Below are 16,719 nucleotides of genomic sequence, written 5' to 3'. Positions count from 1 at the left end.
CCGTGGATCTCGTACAAAGCTACGATCAAATGTATCTAAATGCTCTTTTAAATCGCTAGAATTCCAACCATATTAATTGCAACGAATATAACTTATACAGGGTGTTTCCTAATAAACGAGCAATGTTCGAGTAATCGTAGCGGTACCTAAAAACGATAAGAACGTAGCTCGTATCCACGTGGGTTTCTTCGATCTCGTTTACGAGATACAGCGAATTTTCTGTTCTATCGTTTCGTATTTAATTTGTCTTCGAATATGCTGCAAACGATTTTCCTGTGTCCGCAGACTCGGAGACGTCTGTCTTGCTATCGATGCGCGACTCCTTCGATACAGCCAGATATTTTTTAAATTTGTCGAAATCCTCGTTCGATTTTATGGCCACGTGTTCCAAGAACTTGAAGAGGTGTGGATTATACAAGAGACTTCGAGTACGCCCACGAGGAAATATGCAATGTACGCGCGTGCATTGAGACGCAAGGAAGTAAATTTGAGTACGAAGGTAATCAGATACGAAATGATAGAACACCAAACTCGTTACGCAAGTATATCTCGTAAACAAGATCAAACGGCGTCGATTGGAAGGCTTTTTTATCGTTTTTGAACGCAGTATCCGTTGCTGAAATATCGCTCGCTTATTATGAAACACCCCGTATACGTTATAGCTGTACGGTTTCGGTAATTGGAAAAAGAAAAAAAGAAAATCTAAAAATTCTTCGTTTTGACGAGTTGTTGTGGCGCAAAGGCTGTCCGCGAAGAGAACGGACGGCTTTTGCGCGAAAGAACCGCGTCACGCCGCGCCTATCGAGTCGAAAGTAAAAATTTAGCATTTCTAATTCGCGAGAGTTACGAGTCTCGAAATACACGCGACGCGTATAATTTTCATCTTCGTTAGAATGTTTCTTTCGGCTAATAGCCGTAGAGAGATTTCTCTGCCGCGGATGCTTTTATTAATTAATCGTTAACGAAGACGCGTGTTTTTGCCACAAGTGAAAATTGCAATTAACGAGCCAGCTCATATTCCGTTGCTTTTCTCCTCGCAGCGTTTCATGCTCTTTAATTCGAGCCTCGTTTTCGTAAAAAAAATCTTCGTAGGCCTGGCGATTCGAAAGTTTAGACGACAACGTTCCATCCGCAACCATTTTCGCGCAGCAATCCTTCGAAATCGGAATTGAGAAGAAGAAGAGGAAGAAGAAGAAGAAGAAGAAGAAGAAGAAGAAGAAGAAGAAGCAGCAAGAGTCGCCGGGCCAAATTCGTGACGGAACGCCGGTTTCCTCGTCCTGGATCATAATTCATCCGTTTATGGCAAAAGTGGCACGGCTTCCATCGGTCTCGTTCCCCCGGTCGAACTCGTCTTTTCGTCGAAACAATCCGCCTCTTTCTCGTAAACATCGTTTTCTCGGACGCGGTACCGAGACGTTAACGATCAGCGATCGCAATTAAAACAATCTCGCGTAGTCGTCTGTGAATGAACGCGTGGACTTGCGACACGATAAATCGCGTTAAAAGAGCAAAGATTACGGTTAAATTAGAAATCGTCGGATGTATCTTTATTTTTCCTTTTTTTTTTCTTTTTTTTTCTTCTTCTAATATTTTCCTGCCCCCCTGGTTAATGGAAGAGTTTTCGAATCGCTCTTTGGCCACGTCGGTTGCGTAAGATTCGACACGAAAAACGCCTCGGCGCAGTCTACAGATCTTTTGCAGTCATGGCGAACGCTCGGTTCGATCTCGAGGAGGATGCAGCTCGAAGGACCACTTCGAGAGACGCGGATTTCACGGCTCGAGGAAAATTCTTGCCTTTTCATCGGATAAAATTCTCCCCTTCCTTCTCTTCTCTTCTCCCGTCGTACGATTCCCAAAACTTTCAGGCTCGTTCCTCGTTAGGCAAATAAAACAGGCAAAGCGATAAAAAGTATTTTTGATCGATTTATGGCGAGTACACAGCGTATTACGATTTTTATCAAAGTGTACGAATGAACGATCGGTTATTATCTAATTAGGAGCAACGACTATTACTTTTTCATGAAATCACGCCATAAATCTGTAATTGCGTTTAAAAAAACGTAGCAGTAACATGTTTTGATATTTATTATACGTAGGTAATGCTGTAATTAACTATGGTTAATTGCCGCTGTAATTAAGAAATTTGAAAAATCCGAAGACGAAGGATTTGTTAGGTAACAAATTAATTTTATACGTCCTGGGAATTGCACACGTCGCTTTTATCATTGCACATTGATTTCCAGTAATCGGTTAAACCGGTTGTAGTATTAGTATCATACGTAGTTACCACGATTATATATAAGATATATAAGAATAAGAAATATAGTCATCGCCGTTTAATTTCTCTAGAATTCTATAACTACATATTTTACAACTATAACTGTCCTATTTGTTTCTTCATCGCAGCCCTATCTCTTCAGACGTCTCTTCTTCTTCGTCTATTTGACTCATAGAACAGTCTGTATCTCTTCGCAGATCTTCTCTGCTTGAATCATTTTGCTAGTAACAGGCGTGAAATACGCAAAAGATAGGAAGATCGCGTTAAATGGTAAAACCAAGCGTTCGAGAGCTACGCGTATTGCGATGCGTCTCGGGTCGCGACAGACCCAGGTAGAATCGAACGGACGATAATTAATCATGGAAAAAGAGTACGACGCCTGAAACTTTTGATCCTTCCCTTTCCGTGTGCTGTCTGGTGGGGGTTAGAACTAACGATACCAGGTCTGTTCATCCTTCGTCGTGCAATCCCATCTGAAACGTCGTCCCCGCTATTAACAAGCCGCTATCGGACGATCGTGTTCGATCCACGAGTCCTTCGAACGGCCACGGTCCTAAAGAGACTCTGCTTTTGCTCTGGTAATCGCTTGATATGGTATGTCTGCAACTGCATGCGACTCCCATCACCGATCTTCGTGACTTGGTGTCCGCGTCGAGCACGCTGACTCGTCGAAATCCTCCCATTTTCTTCTTGAACGTTCTTCGCGGACCTTCAAATTTTCCAGGTCGTTTCGAGAAGCCAGCGTGCTCGAGCTTCTTCCCAGTACGCTCGATCGGACGATATTCAAACGGAATTCTTCCAAGCGGGATAATTTACGAACGTCTTGTAAATCGTCAAGATACTTTTGCATGGTCACAGCTTAGTCCAAAGTGTGGTTTCAGCGCGTTTGATATCAAGCGGAGGAAGAATTCCATTGCTGTTCGTTCGATCGACGTCACCGAACGTAGCTTCTCTTTGACACGAAGCGTTCGAACACCGAAGGATTAATCAATTTGTTGTTTTGACGGTGCGACACCGACAGAGGGCCGCGAGTGTGTCAATTGCGGCGCAACTTCCACGCCTCTGTGGAGACGAGACGGCACTGGTCATTACCTCTGCAACGCTTGCGGACTCTACTACAAGATGAACGGACAAAACAGACCTCTTATCAAGCCGAAACGACGCCTGGTAAGTACCTAAGCTGAATTACTTTGCTACACTGGCGTGCGCAAGTACTTGGACACCTGGTGTCATCGAAAAATTCGTTATATTTTCAACACACAACGATTCGACTAACTTTGATTAACCGGAATCAAACGGCCCGCCAAGTCAAAATTGAAAGAAGAAATACACGCGCGTCTATGGAGTTTCATATTCATCTGCGAGTTTTCGAACGTGTTATTCTCAGATAGCAACGTGCAACGCCTACGGTTACGGTGCAAGCGCACGATTTTCGTACAACTTGCATCGTTTTATCTATACTAATTAATATTAACTAACGTTTTCGTACATGGCCGTTGTACATTTTATTTATCTGTGATAATTCGTGAGTGTCGAAATGCTTATGCATGCCGGTGTATTTTTACTCGAGAAGGATCGAAGACGCACACAGCCTTCGTGCCATTTGCATTGTAAAGTGGTGGAAAGGAAACTTTACGTAACGACGAGGCGTCGTCGAAAAATGTTAGTTGGAACGTCGGACCTTGCGGTTTGACATGTGCGCGTATCGGAAATCCGAGATTACAGAGCCGCTTGCAAAGGTGTCAGTGAGTTTTCGTTCGGAGTAAACCGGAGGCAACCGACGAATCGTCTAGGAGCTGGTGCACCTGTCTGCCTCGTAAAAGCGTGTCCTTGATCGTTTCCTCGGTGCGCATCGAGCTGCACATTACACTTAATTAATACACGCTCGCGATACACGGCAGTTGTGTGTTTCTCGCGATATGCAGATGCAGTCATCAGAATGCAAGATAAAACAAGGCCAAGCTAATTTCCTATATACGCGGCTATTAACACACCACGTTCACGTTCGCGTATTCCTCGTCGATTCCAGCGTTACGAACTGCCCGAAAATCGCGCACAGACGATTTTCCACCAAATGAAAATGGCGTCTCGGTCTGTTTGGGCAAAACGATTATTAACCCGTTGAGTGCGTTGAAAGGAGCGAAGCTTCGCTTCGAACGCGGTTTGCTCGTTGTCCAACGATTCGTAGCTTGCTTCTGACAAATATCTTTCTGACGAAGAAAACCTCTGACTTTGAAAGTGCACTGTAGCAAATAGTAGCAGGAAGATATATGCAGGTTGGTCGTGAGATACGATCAATCTGGTTCGATCAAATGCCATGAATATCCATTAGCGCGCAGCCGCAAAAAATTCTAATTTATCGTTTCCCAGCTTTGCACCTTTATCGAATGAATTATTTGTTGCTTGCAACGAGTTTGACAAAACTGAGTCTCAGTCAGCAGCGAATATACGACCGTGCGACGCGTTAGAAATGGAAATTTCGGATCACCAGGTATCGGTAGGGGCGGATCGATAAGGCGAAGGGTAACCGGGGCTTTCGTGCGATCGGCCCGTACGACTCGTGCGAATTCCATCTATTTTCGTCGAGCAGACGCTCTGGCACTTACGCAAACGGAATGGCGAAACTCGATATCTTCCCTCCTTTCCACGTCAGATTCATAAATTCGCCTCGTGTTTCCACGGAATGGTTGGCTTTGGGAAAAACGTTTGGCCGACGAAATCGCCGAAGAATCGTCGATTCGAAGTGAAAGTGCAGGCTTTCGGCCAGTGGATCGAGGCGAGTCGCGTTCGCGAGAGAAGAGTCTGCATTCCGCGGATGCAAAAGCGCATAGCACGGTGACGTTTCACTATCCCTCTCGCGCGCTTTCTCTCGTGCGCGATAGAGCAAAGCTGATGGATTCAAGCTTTTTCTCGCCGCCACCTGCTCCTCTAATTACGCCGCTCACGCACGCACTAGATTTATTAATCGTCGCGTTTTTGCCATCATTTGTCGGCCGGCTGCCTCGGCCTATCAACTCGCCAAGCTTTGTTCGGGTTCGCGCGGTTTCCAACGTGTCGCATTTTTTGTCCAGCGAAATGCCATTGGTTTTCGAAGTAGGAAAACTGGAAACTGTTGCAGAGAAACGGGCAAAGCGGAAAATACATCCCGGCCGTTGCTCACCCCCAGGGTGCACACGTGAACAAAGATCGCATCGTTGTTACACCCTGCTGCTCGTTTTATTTATCGTTTCATCGGTTTCCACGTGGAAGATAGTCATCAAGACCCGGAGATTTATTTCTTCGTTGATCATAGTGTTTTAGTAAAAAACTGTAGCTAAAGAGACGCGTGTAATGCGAAGTACGTAAATACGCGTCACTCGGAGCTGATAGCTTGCGAAGTGCGCGCGAATGCCAGAAAATTCGAAGCGCGTGTTTGAAACGCTGCAACATCGTATGGAAAAATGCTCGATACCATGGAACAGTGGTCTGAATAATTCGCCCTCGATATAGTAGGTTTTCCCGGAAACAGCGAGGGTCTAACGATCGCCGCGTAGTCGGCGTCAGCTCAAATATTATGACAGCGCGACGAGCCGAACCCGCCCACCTATCACTCACACAGCGAGGACGTACTCGCGTAGATCGGTAGGCGCGAGCCGAACCTATAAAATATGTATCGGTTTAAACCGGTAGGCGTCGCCTGATCGCCGGCACGCGTGTCACATTTTCGGCCCGACGCTATAATTTTCTTGCCGTGGCCATTTCCTCGGGCAGCAGCAGGCTTTCTCTGCGCTGTGTGTTTTAATAATCGACGAAACTTCGCCCTCCATGTTACGCGAAAGCACCGGTCACGTCGAATAAATCATTCAATAGCATCGTATTTTTTGGTAATTGCTACGAGCCTTGTCCCTTCGCTTGCCTTTCTCCCCGTTGCTTCTGACATTTCGAGCTTCGACTTGCGATCGAACTCGGACAGAGCGTCGAAAACGATTAATTTTTGCTTAGAAATATGTACAAGACGAATATTGGGCGATAAAATAACGCGTAATATTTGGATTCTTAAAGGTTTGTCCCGAATGCAACGAAACGCTATATTTCCCTAACGCACTAAAGGAGTATTCATCTAACTGCACTGTAATTTCTAGCTGCTTTTCGACATTTACAGAATGTAAATCCGCGCTGTCACCAGGTAGAATTTTACCATTTTCTGTACTAATTTCATAGAACAATTCGCCAGGCAATAGATTTGTGGCGGCACTCGACAGCAAATACCACCACTCGACACTAAGTAGAGCTGAACGAGCGTAGCGTAGTTCGTGTAATTAAAATTGTATCTTGGGTTAAATAAACATCATTAAAAAAAACGACGGTAGCGCAGTGGTTAGCGCCTTAGGTTACAAGCGTCCTGTTTTGCGACCAAGTTTTCAGGACAAAAAAATCAACCAAAAACAAAATTACATGAATGCTCCGCTCCCCAGCGGCTTAAATCCAAAGAATAGATTTAAAACACAAAAAATGTAAAACGCCGACACATAATATAGTATGGCTACGTCGTACCGTCGCGTATCGGTACTTTTGCCTAACGCATCTTATCGAAATTCATAGTTTATTGTGAATACCCAATATGTATTAAAAATTGTATCTTGGTAAAAGATAAACTTTAAAAAAAAAAGCGCCTTAGGTTACGAACGTTCGGGTCCCGGGTTCAAATCCCGGCGACCACCCGGAGTCCGATTTTTCTTAAATGAGAAGAAAATGCGACATCCAAATCCGCGGCAGACACATTAACTCGACCCCTACATGAGCAGTAACGCACTAACTTGACAAACTAATTACAATCGTAACACTACTCCACCTCAGATTGGTTAATGTGACAGTAGCCATCACTGTTATATAGTGTGTGCTGGTAGCATTTGACTCATGTCCAATGGATAATTATCCCTCATCACTGCTATGCTCATTCTACGAAACAGATTGATTTAAAAACGTATATTGAATCGTTGATTTCCGGTTATAATTCGGGACGTAGTAATTATATATCATTGTGATAGCTCTACAAATGACACGATTTTCCAGAACTTCTAATGGTTTCTTAACCCATTTGCATCATGGCTCTACTTAAGAGGATTGGTCCCTATGACGGCACGCGCAAAGTGTTCAGTAAATGACATCCGAATTCTTCATGGAGTTTATCGAAAATTTACTGTTCGAAACGATTGGTAGACAACATATTACCTTGCAAACATCGCATCTTACATTCTTTACAACAAAGGGAAAAAGAAAAAATTATTTATTTAAAAAACATAAGAAATTAAATCATATTATTTCTCGTGGAATTCTTTAAAATGGTCAATACAATAAACTGATATAAGTGTGAGATGCTGAGAAACGGGTCAAACGTGATCTCTCACACCTGAAGAATACTTGGCGACTGAAATGAAAAGCAGTCGCAGCGCGCGTTATAATCCGCGCTTGGTGATAGAAGACAGTCGTTCGATTGCGTAATGATCCGCGCTTCGATGCAAATATGGGTGGTTAACTAAGGTCCGATCTATTGTTTCTGTACAGTATTCAAGCAAATTGTTGTTCAAGTTGATAGGTTTTAAGCACATTCGTACCCCGGTGTGCGTATATCGTTGGTAGGTTTTAGCGCAACGTGTGTTACATTATAAAGGTAAATCGTGAAGCGGACAGGATGCGATAAGCGGGAAACGTGAGTTATAATTGGAAGGGAAATTTCGAAATACGATACCGTGGAAGGAAAAGATGGGAATCGTTAGTTACACCGAAACTTGAAGGCTGCGCTATGAAATATAAATTAAAAATGGAAATACCACAAGCTGGGTATCAAGAAGGGAAGGAGGCGTGTGTGCGCCATAGGAGAAAGACCAAGAATCGGCCAATGTGTAGTACAAGGTTGAAAATAAGCAAGTTATGGAATTACAAAGTAGCGAATTAATCAGTAGCCTTGTGTAACACACGGTGCATAACTTCGCAAATAACGTCGATAAATTAACATTTTCCACTTCGAATCTCTCAATACGCGGTTCGTTCGCACCGGCCACGGTGTGGCGTCGCAATTCTGTGTAGCCCTTCGACGCTGCCATGAAATTTTTTATAGTTTCGATACAAAAAACCTGCACGTTTCCTACGTTGCGATATACTCGCGTTGGTGATAAACAGCGTGAAAAAGAAAGCAGAGAGTGTGACCGGAACGCACAAGTTGATCGTCGAGGAGGGACACAGGGTCGATCGACCCCCTCGCGAGACCTCGTGGAAAAAGGCCCCGAAAAATAGGAGGAGCCACCCGGGCCATATGCTTTTCGCACAATATGTCGCGTTTTTACGGGGCCGAGCCATGGGAGCGAATCCGGTCGCAGATGTGACGAGAGAGGAGAGAAAGAGGGCCGCCGATACGATCAGCGAAACAAAGGGCGGCCACCACCAGGTATTCACCCCCTTCTTCCCCGTACTCTGTCTCTGCGCCGAAATAATAAAGTCGTGGCACATATCGGGCCACGTGAAAACGCATTGTGCCGACGTGTCTCTTCCACGGAAATTCCAGCCGTGCGTTATTATGAACGGGTACGGTCTAACGTGCTCGAAAGCCCCGATGGGCCAGATAGCAAGGGTTGAAACCCTCTCTTCGTCGCTCGGCGCGTCGTCCCGCTCAACCGACCGCCGCCATTTTTGATTCGTTGCGCAGATAGCCTGGAACAGCTGGCAAGTTTTCGCTGCTGCTTTTTTTCTTCCTCTCTTCCTTTCTGTCCGCGCCGCGTTTCTACCTTCTCTTTTTTCTTTTTTGCCGGTTCCTTGCCCGGCTGGATGTCTCTGTTTTATCGGGCCGCAACAGGGGCGAGAACCACCCCTGCTGTCGTTGCTTACCGTTACCTTCGCAGCGAACGTGCGTTTCGTTGTAAAACTATCGCGGTGTATTTAGCTTTATTTGTTACGGCGGAGCTGGATTTGTTCGAACGAGATTTCGCTGACTAGCTTAACTTCTGCAAGCTTCAGTCAAGCTATTAGGTCGTCCGAGAAGTTTCTTTCGTTTTGCAATGTAATGAATTGTTTTATATTAGTTTGTTGAATTACGCACGAACAGGATAATAGAAATATGATAATAGAAATGGATCATACTTGATTCAATAAAATAATATAAAACAGAAATTGTCGTTCGTCTGTTATCGTCTTATAAAACGAAAGACACTTTCCGGACAAGCTAATACTTAACGAAGCGCGAGCTTCTGTCGTCCGGACGAGAAATAATACAAAACGAGGGAAATTGGCGAGTTTCCATTACGAGAATTCCGGTTGTATAGAAGACAAGTTCAGATAAATAGATTTTTATCGCAGTGGACACCGCGTTCAGACTATCCGAACCGATGACTGTGTCGAATCACTGTCGACGCAGCTTACGAGGAACACTGTCGAGAGCAGCTCGCGATAGTTTCAAGCTGCAGATCCAGCCACGAGCTAAGTTCAGCTAAATTCGAGAACGTTCGCTTCGCGTCTGTGCGAAACCGTGTGCACCGGAAGCACCAGCTGTAGCAAGATGTATACGGATAACGATCGCGTCTAATCCGACTTACTGGGCGCAGTTTTCTGTACGAAATCGCAGTGATTCAAATTTCATCAATTAAAATTCACCAGGACTCCGAAGTAGAACTGTAAGAGCGAACGTAACTCAACGAGCAAACTCATATCAAGCGAGCGAATCTATGGAGCAGATTTAGTAAGTTCGTGGACGTGTTTGCGAGGAGAAAGATGGTCGTAGGAGGTAAATAATTCTGTTGCTTCGAATTGTGCACGTTGTACGCAAAATTGCAACACGTTGCACAACGTGGTCCCTGGCTGACGTTAAACGTCTCTTTCGTTTCACGCGCAAACGCATTTTCTACGTTTACGTTTAAATGGAAAGTGACAGAAAATTATGTCAAATGATTATTAACTGTATCTATTTTATTTTTTATTTATTATTGCTTAGTACGTGCCTTTCGGACTTTTGGACTTTTGCCTTCTTGCTGTGCTTCCTTCTTGTCGTTCCTCACCGTCTTGTATTGCCCTTCTCTTTTCTGTTATTGCTTTTAGTTCTGCTAGTCCTTCTCCGGTCTCGTTTAGTATCTTTTCTGTGTCCTTTGATCCTCCCGTTATTTCGCATTCTTCTATCACATGTCTCAGGTCTTCTTCTTTCCTTTTACATAGCCTGCATCTTTTTTCTTCCTCTTCTTTCCAGTATTCCCTTGCTTTGATCACGTTTCCACATCCGAATCTTGCTAATACTTTTCCGTCCTTCCTCTTCATCCTCCTTTCTAAGTACTTTGGTAACTTTTGTTTGGCGATTTTTCTGCAATGTATGTTATAGTATCTATTTTATTATCATTTATTATTGCGTGGCAGAAAATATCTTCGAGCCCAACTTTGCTCGGTTTAACTCGCCACTGAACCTCCGGCTTGGGATGCGCTGAAATGCACGCGGAACTAGGCGCGCGTTGCGTTCAACGAGACAAGAGGAATCGCCAGGGCGAAGATACTCGGCGGAAGATTTTCCAACGAGCGAATCCTCGAGAACGTGGTGCAGCCACGAGCAGAGAGGCAAAGGGCATGTGGGGCAGCGGAGGGGCCAGGCTTCTGCGAGGAATCGCTCGTTAACGGCTGTCCTACACGCTCTCCCTTTTCTTCCCTCTCGTCCTGGCGATGGTTATCGCGCGCGCCATGCCACGCCGCGCCGTGCAACGCCGAGTTACGGTCCTCCGGGCGTTCCTGGACATTCCGGTGGCAACAGAAGCGCCAGCGTCGCTCGCGGCACCCGTTAATCCGGCCGCAGGAATTTTTTCCCCGAACTCGCCGTTGTCTCGCGTGCCCTTTGACATTTTTTTCGCCGAGTCGGTGGTATCTCGAAGGGGAAAGGGAAATTCGAGAAGAAAATTCGTTTCTCCGTTTCCTCTGACTCGGCAACGCGCACAGCGGCTTTCCTATGGCTCGCAGACACGCACGCCACAAACAGAGTACAGTGCCTGACATCGAGGTACCGGAAAGTACGCGAAGAAACAGGAAGTGAAAGTTTGATGGGAAACGCAAGATGCGAAAATCGGGAGGAAAAAAATACTGAGAAACCTGGTTGTTGCTGGGAGGAGCTGGACGGAGTTCGCGAAATATCTGAGCCGCAGATGGGATCGTTGAAACGTTTTAGAAGACGTAGAAACAGCTAGGAATCTGGAAGATCGTGTAGCCACGAGAAAAGTCGTCGTGAGAATAAAATATCGAGACACGATACATCGGAAGATGTAGCGCACTGATCGAGATGCGATTGATTGCTACGTTTAAAGAAAGGAATGAGAAAATAAGCCACGTAATGCTAGTTTATCGAGCGAGGAATTGAGCGAGTGCGAGAAGAGTAGATGGATATGTGTGAGCATGTGTTGCACCATAGTCCTGTTTCTCGAATCGAATCGAATGAACATCCGACGAACGTCCAATCCTCCTCCACGTCTCGTGGTCGTCTCTTACAGCCACGCGCAATCTTGCGCGCTCTGCTGCAAAGATTTTCGAGTATCGAGTTGCGAGAGACGGCCACGTGTCGCGAGCAGGAATCGGCCAGCGACTCTTCCGAGAAAAGAATCTGCTCCGCCTGGCGCGGAATCTCCAGTGACCGACGCTGCGAGTCGACGAAGAAAACGTCGTTCGCAGTCGCACAATGCGACTAGGTGTCGTCGTTATCCGAGACAAGAATCTACACCGCCATTGTTGCGATTCGCGCGTACGGTTGAATTCGTGAAAGCGTCGTCGCTCGATTTTCCTGCTGGTCGAAAGTAAAGCGAGTTTTCGCCGCTTTCCGAGATCCATCACGTGTTAATTATTATGGACGTGCCAATGGAAGAGGCAATTGCTGGGTGCTCGTCGTGCAAGCTTCGAAGCTTAGAAACAGAAGAAATAAACCCAAAGAGGGAGAGGAGGCGGGGACGAAGAGAAAAAAAAGGCGATTTCCCTGGCAGGCGGATTTCGTGAGATCGGCACGGTGGTTTATGAGCAGCACACGCAGCCATGGTCGGGGGCAGAAACGTCGACTGAATTATGTACCAGATGCAAATGTCGTCGTATTGTCCGGTGCCGGCGGCGTGCTCCATCCATCTTTCAGCTTCCTTGAAAATTCCGCTCATGAGAGACGAGATTTGCATCCGTTCACACTTTGAATACGTCGCTGTCCACCACCGGAGATCCAACCGCGCTCCACTGCTCTCTTTTTCTTTCTCTTTTTTTTTTCCTCGAACGAGAAGGTAAAAAAAGAAGAAAAAGAGAGGAAGATCGTGTCGCGATTCGAGATCTTCCTGTCGATTTCTTCGCCCCTTTATTTCTTCGTTGCTTCTCTGCCAAGTAGAAGTTACTATTTGCTGGAAGGAACAGGTTCCTTCTTCGAATCCTGAAATTCTTATCATCCGTTGGAATCGCGAATTAGACCGACGGTCCTCTTGCCGAGCGAAGTTGCGAACGTTTGTGCCGTCTGCGATCTCAAGGAAACGGCCAAATCGGACGAAATTTCGGTCATAAAGCCGCGCGCGATTCCTTGTCGTCGCGACGTTGACGTAGTTTTCAGACGCAGACGACGCGATGCAAACGAGCGATCCGCCGATCGACGCCGGCCAATAAGTTGGTCGCGCGTCTCGTTTCGCCGCACGACAAGCGCCACGATTTATTTCGCGAATTTATGCCGGCCAGGATTGCCTACGTCTCTCAGCTGCATCAGTCGGAAGCAATTTACAAGTTAATAGGTTACGCGGTCTTCGACCCTGCATTTATTCCCTGCGATCGCCTAATTGGCTGGTCTGCCTCCTTCGTGGCCTAAAGGCGTCCAGCTTCTCGTCCAGCTTCACGCTCTGCCGTCGAATTTTCCAATCCAGAAACGGGAATGCCTGGAAAATCGTGGCTGGCTGTCAAACAGACAGAAACACGCAAGCAAAGAGTAAACGCTAGCACATTTATCGCAACTTTACGTTTACTGAAAGTGTTGAGGTCATTAGATGAAAATACGTAGAAAATAGATAGAAAATATATTCCAATACAGATGTGTAAGTACAAGCAGGAATATAATTTGAGCTAACAGTGTTACCCTATAAAGCCCCAAAGCCATCATCGCCTGTCTACTGTCTGTGGTTTGCCTTCGTCCCAGTCTATCGTCTATACGCTGTGGATGGCTTCAGTGCTTGAGCAAACTAAAAAGACCAAATGTAGAGTTCTCTTAGAAGCGGTGACCACATCGACAGAAAGAGCCAATGAAATCCAAGCGAAGTAGCGTGAAACATAAAAAGAAGATCGAGGTGTAACTCACAGCGGAGTGTACAGCTAAGTGATCGCGGGTTTTGTCGATGCCACCTAATGACAATTCTAATGTCTTTCCATCTTCCTTATTTTGCATCTACAGCATCGTAAACATATTGTACCTATCGTTTGTATCGTATAGTACGATGTGTACACGTGTGCGTATTTTCTATTGCGATTTAGCTTCTCATCTATTGGGCGACTGAGTGATTGCGGGTTTTGTCATTGGGGTTAGGTAAATTGCGATAGAGAATACGCACACGTGTACACGTCACATTGCCAAATTGCTAAAATGGGTAAATTGCAATGGAAAATACGCACACGTGTACACATCACGTTACACGATACAAACGATAGGTAAAATAGGTTTACGATGTCGTAGATACAAAATAAGGAAGAAGGAAAGACATTGGATTGGTAGGTAGATATTAAATAGCAGGGCGGCAGTGTATGTTTGGAGAAGGGTGCAGAATTTGAATTTGAATCGCAATCGATGCGATAATAAGAGAGTGGAATCGAGAGTGGACACCGTTAGCTCGAACAATAATACTTTTTTCTCGTCGCCGGCCGGCTACTTAAGATTCGGCACGCCACGATTGGATGACCAGTTTCGACTGTCCGACAAGTCGATCGATCATTCACCGACACAAAGAAACAATCGGCCGCTCGATAAACTACCGTGCTGTACAAGCGACGCTCTCGAAATTGATTTACCTCGGCCAATTCGGCTCGCAGCGAGATCGCTCCTCTTTTTACGCCCAACAGATTTGTTGGGAAATTTTCATACGCCGTTTCTTACCTTCGTATTTGACATGAAAAAAGAAAAACGAGAGACAGTTAATTCGACGCAAAAGTGGTTTCCAAAGAAGGTTTCCACGCAATCGAAATGGAATAACACGCGGCGTAGGCAGAAAAAATTAGTAGGAAATTGCAGGTGAAACGTAGCAAGGAGCAGCGCGTAGGATTTTGCGCGTAAAAGCCGCGCGAGAAAGTACGAAAGAATTTTTCTCGCGTGCGTCCGCTCGCTTCCGTGCTCTGGCCGCTGCTTAAAACGATATTCCCCGGCCGAGAAACCTCGCGGCTAAATAATTAAACCAGCCGACGAAAGAAAATCTTCCGCCTCGATAAACCTTGCCCGCTCGTGAACGATAACGAGGTGGAAAAAGACGAGGAGAAGTGACGGAGGGTTGGCGGCGCAACGAAAGAGAAATTCATTTGCAGGGAAGAAAATGGAGTACGAGTGGATTGCAACCCGCCCATGGAAAAGTCGATCGTGGCCCGAAGAATGCATTGTTTCGAGGTCAGCGCACCAGCCCGGCGTCGTGCACACAGGTGCACGATGCAACCATGTTTCACGGTGATCGATCGTGTGTGCAGCTTGCGATTTATATGCAGGAATGTTTACTCGCAAACGAACACTCGCCAGCGTGTAATTACAGACAATCGCGTTTGCAAAAATTCTGTTCCACCTTGCCCGAGACCTAGCGATCTCTCCTATTGTCTGTTCCACTTTCGTTCGCCCCACGCAGAGTCACCGAAATTGTTATCGTTTGCCACATGTGAACGTGATTAAGGGCAGAATGTTGTGTCGTTAGGGTGGAGAAAGAGGTTGGCAAGGGAAGAGAAGGTAATCCAGGCTCCTATCGTCGTTTCGAGGCGTCAGCCTCGCTGCCCCTCGTCAAAAGGGAGAAGGAGTCTTCCGAGAAGGATTCGTAGATTCCCTAGGGCAGCTGCGCTCGCTATCATTGGTCGCGATCTCGATGGATCCCACCCGAGTCCTGGAAACGACCCCTCCAGCGATCGACCACCAATCCTATCCCGTGTTTCCCATGCCGAGGGTAGATCCCTGCCTGGGGTGGATTTTTCGGAGCTGCCGTCCCCGGACGAAATTACACGGGGCGAAAGATCGGAATCCTCATGAGAAACGTTAGCCCCGCAACTTTCCAGATATCGCTAGGACTTTCGCCTTATCTTTCGTCTTCTTCCTTTTTCCCGAATTTTCCGCAACTTGCTAGGCCATCCTAGCGAACGACGAGACGGCTAAAATTTTGCCTGCTTCGTCCTTGACCAGGATTTTATTGAGAAACTATCGTCCAACGAAGACGAGGATGAAATAATGATAATTAATAATAATTAACGTTAATCGTTAATAATAGCGATCATTCTTCCTACGTAATCGTAGAATCTTATTTTAATTTGTCGCGTTTTATCGTTGTTAATCGACGATCGAGGAACTTTGATTTTCTATCGACGAATGTTCCAAGTAATTGCATAATATGTTTATATTTTAGAATAAAATTTAAGTGCAATTTCTCTTCCTGAATAGCTGTGTTAATGATGCTTGAAAATGGTATGAGAACGTCGCCTCTATAGTGAAAAACACAAGTGCCGATAAATAAGAGTTAATTGTTTCTCCACTTTTATCTGTGTCGTCTATCTAAACGAGTGGAACATCGAGTTTCCTTTGGAACTAAGAACCAGCAGGTACAAGCTTCTCTACGGATACTTTACGCGTTTCTTTTTCACGAATTTCCGCCACGTTGTCGCGCAAGTTCTCTTTTCACAGTGTTTTCCGCGAGTATTTCTCCATCTCCCTTTACGATACGCATCTCACGCGTTCATGTCCAACTTACGATCATTCGAACACAGACAGTCGCATCTATCACTTTTTACTTTCTCACCGTATTTCCTATAAACAATCGTACGATACGTCAGGGCTTATAGAACAAATGTCTTATTAGAAGCCTGTGGATTTCTACGCGGAACGAGCAACATAACGCTGCTTGCGATTATCTAGCGAACCAAGTAATTGCCATTTTCAATTTAAACGCCACCTTATTTACAACCTGTCTTTGAATTTCAACCTTTCCAAACTTCTATTGGCAAAAATATGAATCCGCTGCTTATTGGAATTTCAAGCGCCTGCGAAGGGCTGTAAAGTTTTACCGTCCTGCTGGTACCGCGATAAATATCCCAATAGCGTTCGCTGTATTTAAACCTCGCGAGGGAAGAATCGGACGCGGTACAGAAAATCGGCCAACGACGGGATCGTCGCGTCGGAAATCGCCACGGACCCGATGGAAGCTGGCGCGGAACGGCTACCAGAAAAAGGGTCTCGTCGATCTAAAAAGAATCGTCGTGGAAGTCCATAA

At 45.7% G+C, this 16,719-nt stretch overlaps 1 protein-coding gene across 3 annotated transcripts in view; it reads left to right on the top strand.

The window, feature by feature from the left end:
• Positions 1 to 16,719, top strand: part of LOC138188154 (GATA-binding factor C) — a 173,364-nt gene that overhangs the window by 110,973 nt on the left and 45,672 nt on the right. For all 3 annotated transcript variants that reach the window (XM_069129672.1, XM_069129670.1, XM_069129671.1), the window contains one exon: positions 3,300 to 3,445. In XM_069129672.1, coding sequence (XP_068985773.1) covers positions 3,300 to 3,445 — 146 coding nt within the window. The remainder of the gene's footprint in view (positions 1 to 3,299; positions 3,446 to 16,719) is intronic.

The sequence above is a fragment of the Bombus flavifrons genome, chromosome 16 (assembly GCF_040668555.2).
Source record: "Bombus flavifrons isolate JBK064 chromosome 16, iyBomFlav1_principal, whole genome shotgun sequence".
Classification (NCBI taxonomy): Eukaryota; Metazoa; Arthropoda; class Insecta; order Hymenoptera; family Apidae; genus Bombus; species Bombus flavifrons.
The sequence above is the reverse complement of the archived record's forward strand: the minus strand, read 5'-3'. Positions and strand labels throughout refer to the sequence as shown.